This window comes from Manihot esculenta, chromosome 16, assembly GCF_001659605.2.
Source record: "Manihot esculenta cultivar AM560-2 chromosome 16, M.esculenta_v8, whole genome shotgun sequence".
NCBI lineage: Eukaryota > Viridiplantae > Streptophyta > Magnoliopsida > Malpighiales > Euphorbiaceae > Manihot > Manihot esculenta.
In genome coordinates, this window is record NC_035176.2 from 2,272,465 (window position 1) to 2,280,725 (window position 8,261).

An 8,261-nucleotide genomic window follows, 5' to 3' on the forward strand; every position below is an offset into this window, starting at 1 on the left:
GACTTGAATATGGGATAGTATATACTCAAAAAAATATACACTATCGTATGTATTATACAAGGGCCATCACAGGCATTTGCCTATCAGCCCTATACATGCAAGTTACTGGGCAGTCTATATATATGCATAGGAACATGCAGACCCTTTTCATATAGTCGGATATAAATCATCATGAGATTACAATAGAATCTAGATGTTGAAAAGTTAATTCAAGAAGCTCACAAACACCAAAATGGAAGAAGGCTACCCATCTTCGTTCTCTCTTTCAAAATGTAAAGGTTAAAAGCTCGGCAGATAAGCTTAACAAACCTCATCCAGCTGAGATTGAGCTTTTTCTTTCAAATCATGTAAAAAAAAATGAAAATCATGCAAACCCGATTAATATTTTTGAATTCATAATATCAAACAAAGCCTTTTCGATAGTCATACAGTTAGATTGTCGGAATGAATTCGTCACGTGCACTCGCTGGTAATGTTTGACACTATAAATATTGTACTTACCTGCCATCCCGCATGGCTAGTTGCACAGACTTATTCGATACTTATATTAAAACTCAACAGTCACCTTTCCCGCTTCCTCCTAATTAAGCCCCCAAAACTTCTTTTCTTTCTTTCTGATATTTTTTGCTTCCAATTTTGTAAGAACAAAATAATAAAATTTAAATTAGCATTTATTTAATATTATTTTATAAAATTTAAATTAGCAATGATAATTAATAAATAAATAAAAACAAACGTAATTTCATTGAAAACATAACTTAAATACATATACAATATATGTATCAACAGTGTCATATCCTAATATCTCTTCTCATGTAAACTTCGTAAACGACCTTGCCATGGTCTTTGGTGTTAGAAAATGTTGGGATCTAGATCATCTTGTGAACTCGGAAGATCCAAGATCATCTTGTGAACTCAAAAGATCCAAGATCATCTTGTGAACTCAAAAGATCCAAGATCATCTTGTGAACTCAGAACATTCAAATCTGGAGTGCGTCCTTCAGCCGCATATAGTATATACATCAATATGACTAAATAAACCAACACCAAAAGGCATATACCCAAATTCAGCACTATACCATGCATACATATATCATGTGAAACCACCAGACATATAATAGTATTTAGAACCGGAAGACTCAAACATACTCTCTGATGGGAATACAGGGAACATCAATCCTAATGGTGTCTGTGGTACACCATAAGGACCGGTTATCCACGAAGAGGATGTGGTCGATATTGAAGGAGGCGGAATTCATCCAATGTATCGACTTTGAGAAGTATAAACACTCGAGGGCACACAAGATGAATTCAGTGCATCCTGATGAGGCATGAATTGGTGATACTCTAATGGGGGGAGGCACTTGATGCACATCCTAGCATCTCGTACTGCTTGCATTTGTTCTCCTCTACGACCTCTAGCAAAACTAGACTCCTACCTTAACTGCTCGTGAAACTGAGTTTATCTATATTAGGAGATGCAAGATGAGAAGCTGATATCTGTGTTGGTCATCTCTCTTCCATCATACAAAAAGAAACGGACAATAGCTAATGCGATAATTTGGTATAAAGCAGCATATTCCAGCTGAACCAAAACAATTTTATGTGCTGCACAATTTTGATTTATTAAAGAGCGACACAAATTGAATAGAAGTACATTTCCACTAGATCGCAAAATAATTACATGATTGCCTACAATCGCGCCACTCCATTTTCATTCGGAGTATATGGAGAGGTATTGCAGAGTGTCTAGGCATTGGATATCCATTAAAGGAGAGACAATGGGTTCAGGGATAAACTAATATTGTTATCCTTTTTCTCATTTTAAATATCATAATTATCTTTTAGTTAAACTAATATTGTTATTTAATTGTATTGTAAAAGGATGCGCGAGTGTGCTATTGTTGCCAACCTAGCCACTAGGAGTGTGGCATCTATTTGTCATATTCTGAGTCTGTTTCTTTCTGTATGATGGAAGAGAGACGACAAATACAAATGTCAGCTCCTCATCCTGCACCAACTGGATCTCCTAACATAGACGACTTAAATGACCCATTTATTCCAGACTCAGTTTCGCCAGTAGTTAGAGATAAGAATCGGAATAAGAGTCATGGTCATGCTAGTATCGTAAAGGCGAACAAGTGTAAACAGCACGAGATGCTAGGAATGTGCATATAGTGTCTCTCCCATTATAGTATCATCAATTCATGCCTTATTAGGATAAGGCAAATTAATCTTACGTGTCACTAAGTGTTTATCCTTCTCAGAACTAGTTCATGGGATAGATTTTGATTCCTTCAATGCCGACTATGTCCTTATGCTACACCACAACCACCATTATGATCGATGTTTCCTGCATATTCTCGCATTCCCATCAGAGTCTAATGCATGAGTTTTCTAGTTCTAGACATTATTACATGTCAAGCGGTTCCACAGATTATATGTGTATATGTCTTCTAGTGTTGGTTTATTTAGTTATACTAATCCATCAGCGGCTGAAGGACGCACTCCTAATTTGAATGTTCCGACCACATGATGATCCAAATCCCTAATATTTTCTAGCATCAAGACCATGACAAGGTACATGAAAGAAGACATCCAGAATGTGCCAGTAGTGATCACCATTGATATATATACTGTATATGTATGTAAATTGTTATTCAATGAAGTTACGTTGGTTATATTTTTATTTGTTTATTAATTATCATAACTAATTTAAATTTTCCTATATTATGACATAACAAAATAGTCCTTATAAAAATTTTCTAACACCAAATAGAGGAAGCAAAAAATTTTTGATACAAAAAAATGGAAGAAGTTTTGTGAATTTAAATACGAGGAGTTAGGGCAGGTGATGCACAAACATTGTGCATCCCGTAAGTGAACCACTTGTTCGACACTTGTGCAACAAACAATGCAGGATGACAAACAAGTTCAACACTTATAATGTCGAACATTATCAGTATGTCCCATGTCATGCTTATGTGACACAAAATGAACTCGTTTGACAATCGAACAACTTCAAATAAGCTTGTTTAACACCGTGAAATTAAAAATATTTTTTCGATTTTCATGATTTTCAATTTGTTTTCTTTTTCTGCATGATATGAGATTTACATCCCACACATGACTAGAACCACACCCCCCTTGAGATAAGCCCAACAAACACAATCCATATATGCAACTTTTTCTTCAAGCTTTCTAATTCTTGAGGGATTCAAGTGTAATCTCTTTCTTTTGAAGCTATGAAGAATGACGAAGAGAAATTTTACACCAATTAGTAGTACCTTGTACAACGAGGGTTATATCCATCTGGATGCTGCAGAACATTAGGCATATTTCTGTATGGGGGCCTTGGTGAGGAAGTTGATAATGTAGACATTGGCCGAGTAGAAGTTCCATAATGTGAACCTGAAGCAACCAACAATATGATCAGAAGACAGCAGGCCTAGATACAAGCCAACACAACCAAAATAGCAATCATCAGTACAATGATTTTGTATCAGGAATCTGTGTACAATTTTTCTGATCTCTTAACAGAGAAGCTCTTAGCTTGGCAGTTGCAACAGAGGAGGCTGATTACAGTTTGACAAACAGTAAAGAGATTCAAAATGTTAATCAAAGTTAAATGCACCTTTCCACAAATAGCTTTAAAGATTCACATTAGCATGACCCCATTGCAACTGCCAAAGCAGCATCTCACATTCTTGTGAACAGTTTATGCATATCTATATGTTAAAAGATTGTTGGGTAACTACCATAAGGAGGGCAAGCACTAGGAGCATATGTGGGTGCAATGGGAGCCTGCACACTTTGAGGACCTCCAGCGTTTGTAAATGAAGGCGACCTCATTGTTCCAACCTGGGAAGCTTCAATTGAAGTATTCCTATACGCGTCAAATGTAGGAGCGGCATAAATTGCAGTACTCTTCACATCAAGATTTGGTCTGCTGCAGCGGTCTACAGGCCCGTAGCTCTGGTATGGGTCAGCAGGAATAGCACCATAACTTCTGAGGTACCCATTGTGTGGTGGACCAAAATTTTCATTAGAACTATAAGGTGCAGGTGCTCTAGATACAGAGTGATATTGATAGCTTTGATATGCACCAGAGCAGTATCCTTGTCCTTGATATAGTGTCTGCACCTGCTGCATTTAACACAGCTAATAATTAATAAGATGTTCATTCAGGCATAGGTAACATAAACACCCTGGTAATTCAAATCTTAGTGCCTAACACGCTAACAGCGCTAGATCTACCTTGCATAAGCAAAGTACAATACAGACCCTAATCTATATAAATACTATAAGGCTAAGCTTAGAAACAGGTTTACAAAATATTACTGAGAGTTTATCCTATTCTTTTCCAAGTGACATTTAAGCTCATAGGTTCTCTACCTCTCTCCATCATTCATCTCATTCAATTTTAATCATAGCCCCCTCTCTTGCAAGTCTTTTATAATCTTTTGCTTCGATTCCAATAAATAACCAAAAAGCAAATATCTAATAATCTAATACATAATAGAGCAGGTTAATAATGCTTTATAACTCTTTAAGCTATATTTTTATTAATAAAATTAACTAATATGTAGTTTAAAAAATTCATTAGGTTTATTATTACCACCTTTTGATCTCTTAAATTTAACACAAGTTAATAACAGTAAAGAAAATGAATAATTTAATATGTTGTGTGCATGCCCATCCATTTTATCTATTTAAAGGGAAAAAAAATAAGAGTTAAATATTTCTTATGTATATATTCAACCATTTTGTTTATGCACCTTATAAGCAATAATTCCACAGTGAAAAATTATATACAATACTTTCAATATCAAACTAAAGTGCGTCATGCATTAGATAATTTCCTCAAAATCACAGCCAATTCTATTTAACTATTGCAATACCTTTCTCTTTTTATATGTTAATAATTATGTGGAATTAATAAGTAAATAATAAAAATATAAAAAATAAAGTGACACTACATAACGTTATATAATTATAATTTAAAAAAATATTAAAGTTGTGTGGGTGATTGTCTAGTTCAGAAATAGTAACCAGGACAAATTGAGGAAGTCCAACTTACTTGGTTGGCCATTTGGTGCCCATAGTTCAATAGATGCCGCGGGCCCAATGCATGAGGAGGATCAGAACTTCCCCAATTGCCACCACCCACTGAATCAAGGAATAACATCAAAACCTTATTCAGAGAAAATAAGTTATATGGATAAATCCATAGAAAAAGGATACAGAGATGACTAATAAACCTCCTTGATTCTGCACTGAAGGCCCCATTGATGAGGCCACAGAAGTTTCCTGATAATATGGAGCAGAGTTGGTATTTAAACCATGCTTCATGTCCTCTAAGTATATTTGTGCTTCTACCCGACCAAGTTCAGCAAATATAACCTTACAAAATGGCCACCATAATCAGCCATACATCTGTAGTAAGCCAAATGATTAATAAGATGTAAGTTTTAGACATTCACCTGATCAAAAAATTCATCTGAACCAGGCATGTCCTTGCTCATGGGCAGAACATAATTAGCTGCGAAAAAATTGCAAGGCCATAATAAAACCAGAATATATTAGGAATGCAACAAATCAAAGAAATTGAAGGTAAAAATACAGAATGATGATAGAAACGATAAAGTACCTAACATATTGTTCACAGCATCAGCTGGAACTTCCTTTCCCATTTCTTTATATCTTCTATCTGCACGAAATTTCAGCTCCTCTGGTTTTGGAAATACCACAACAGCGATCTGATTGTGATATGAAAATCAAATCAATTAGGAGAAGTTTCCTTTTTATAAATGATAAGAATAATATCATTGTGCAAGTACCTTGTGGAATTTAGCAAACGGTCGCAATTTACGTTTGCGTGCACTCTTGAAAACATTAGTTTGATCAATAACATAATTGTGAGGAGTTCTGGCAGCCCTGGACAGTAGGATATCAAATATTGCATTTGCTCGACTGATCAAGTGATCAAATCGTTCGCCGTAATTGTGCTTGCGCAATAGCCCAGGAACCTAGAAGACAAATCAGTTTCATAAAGCAATGACACAATTGAAGAAACATTCAACAAAGAGGAAAGCAGGCACAGGACAACATTTTCATGCAAAAAGGACAGATATTCTACAAAGCAAAAACAAACCTTCATCTGATCCAGAATCAGGTTTGTCCCAAGCAAAACATAACGCTTTTCTGGATGTTCTTTAACCCACTTATCTGCCCATGTAGTCTTACCAGAAGCGGGTAAACCCACCATCATCATTACTTCACAATCTCTTATGTCAGGGAAAACAGGTCCCATTATTGCATTCCCATCTTCAAGAGCAGAAGCCCATGGTTTATATCCTTCTTCAGGTACAAGTCCATCTTCAACACTAAAATGCAACTGAACCACAACATTCTTTAATAGAACATGAGGAAAGAGGGCTGATTCCCATTGTAGCTCTTTAATGGGAGAATCCAACACTCCAAGACCCCTCGGACCAGCATCAAATTCTTTTGCAATGCCCAACCATTTTCCATTCTTGGCGAAGCCTATAGAAGCCAATGGTTTACTTTCAAGATCTACAGCACACACAATTGTATCTCCAACCCCAAACTTTTCACCATAATCTGAAAATTTTCCAGCAGTAGAAAATTTTCCTGTTCCCCCCAGACCAAAGCCGTGTAGAGTCTCCCCAAGGCTTCCCACTGCACCATCTCCTCTAGAAATACCAATACGACAGAGATGCTGCTGATCTGGGGGTGTGTCTTCCATATTAACCGGCTGGGCTGATGTGACTTTGCAACCAAAACAATACTTCCCTCCAGTGATTCCAAAATTTGCACGAGCACCAGACCAGCAATAAGCAAACCCCTCCTCATGAAGGGCAGAACCTTTAAGACCATCATCTCCAATGTCGAAATCTGCATAAGCAATAACATCAAACATAAGAAATAAAACACCTAGAAAAAGATTTCACAAGTCATATAGCTTTTAGCACAAACTCACCAGAAACTGTCACCTATTGTCTTGCGATAATTTCTTTTTTTATTATTATTAAGGTTTCAAAGTTGTTACACTCTTATTTCACAAAATATCAAATATAGACAACAGATTTCATGGAACAAACTTCTGCATACCAGAGGCCCAACTCATTCCCTTATTTCTTTTTCCATTTCACAATGGCACTCAATGCTTCATATCTGCTCCTTTTCTTACCTTCTATAACCTTGTTGAATCCCACATAGATTTGGGTTTGGAATAAGAGTAACGTGCCCTTCTAACAACTCCCCCTTGAACTAGTTTTGGAGGTGAGTTAAACTAATGTGCTATCAGAGCGTCTCCCACCAATGTTGGGTTTCCGTAAATATGTTTGGAATAGGAGTACACACTCAAAGCGTGGGTCTCCATAACTCAACGCGTGGGTCTCCGGTAAATATGTTTGGGATAGGAGTACGCACTCAAAGCGAGGGAGTGTGTTTGGGATAAGAGTAATGTCTAATGTGCCCTTAGACACTCTTTTGGGTGATAACTAGCTTTTTGGTGAATTAGGCCTTACCCAAATTTAACAACCTCTACAGACCTACATCAAACCAACTTCACCTCTTATCCACTTCCCATGTAGAGAATAGCTTCAAATGAAGTAACCCATAATTATAATGCTTATAAGACGGTAATTTCTTTCCACAAATAACTATAACACTAGATTTCGCTGCATAAAATATTTGTATAGGTTAATTTAGCTCATCATTTGTTCTACTTCCCAAAACCATCATATTTAAGTCCAATCCATTTCATCCTTAACACTTACCAAAAACATCTCAAGCATTGGTATTCCAAGAACGCCAAAGTTCAATCCTAGTTGATGGTTTATCAATGAGTATGGAAAGTTAAATCATTACTTGTGAACAAATATTAGACCTTAAAAAAGAATTAGAACCATAGGAAAACGAATAGGAAAAGAGAAAACCTAAGTTGCAATCAGCGGGATTGAGAACAACGGAGTTCCTGCAAGGCTGTATTTTTGGAGAATCGGAACCATCGGCATCAGACCTTATCCTTTTGGACTCGGGTTGTTCAGGTTGAGCATCGTCTTCACGCGCGAACTCGCGTTTCGAGGACGCCATTGATGAGAGTTTTGAGAGAAATTACGTACGAAATGAAATGGAGCGAGTATCGTAGTTAACAGAAGAAAAGCCAATCAATGGACGGAGCGTCGTTTAGATCATACATTATAAACAGACTTCGGGGCTGAGGTTGGGGGTTG

General features: G+C 36.7%; 1 protein-coding gene across 3 annotated transcripts; it reads right to left on the reverse strand.

The window, feature by feature from the left end:
- LOC110603334 (heterogeneous nuclear ribonucleoprotein U-like protein 1) lies at window positions 1–8,261 on the reverse strand. Of its 3 annotated transcripts, none has more exons than XM_021741032.2 (10): window positions 7,965–8,261; window positions 6,155–6,918; window positions 5,841–6,029; window positions 5,651–5,759; window positions 5,484–5,542; window positions 5,262–5,403; window positions 5,081–5,169; window positions 3,759–4,143; window positions 3,288–3,411; window positions 1–627 (listed from the first exon to the last, which is right to left on the reverse strand). In XM_021741032.2, exons 1-10 carry the CDS (start codon window positions 8,119–8,121, stop codon window positions 585–587), a joined length of 2,061 nt encoding a protein of 686 aa, XP_021596724.1. In that variant the 5' UTR covers window positions 8,122–8,261; the 3' UTR covers window positions 1–584. The 3 variants fall into 3 exon arrangements, with proteins under 3 accessions (XP_021596724.1, XP_021596723.1, XP_043807744.1); XM_021741031.2 differs by having other exon boundaries at window positions 3,759–4,146; window positions 7,965–8,260; XM_043951809.1 differs by lacking the exon at window positions 7,965–8,261 and adding an exon at window positions 7,214–7,369 and having other exon boundaries at window positions 3,759–4,146.

Coding starts and splice junctions, on each gene's coding strand:
- LOC110603334 (XM_021741031.2), bottom strand. CDS start 8,121: ATGGCGTCCTCGAAACGCGAGTTCGCGCGTGAAGACGATGCTCAACCT. Junction 6,919..7,964: donor TCCCGCTGATTGCAACTTAG/GTTTTCTCTTTT, acceptor TTGCTTATGCAG/ATTTCGACATTGGAGATGAT. Junction 5,170..5,261: donor TTCAGTGCAGAATCAAGGAG/GTTTATTAGTCA, acceptor TCCTTGATTCAG/TGGGTGGTGGCAATTGGGGA.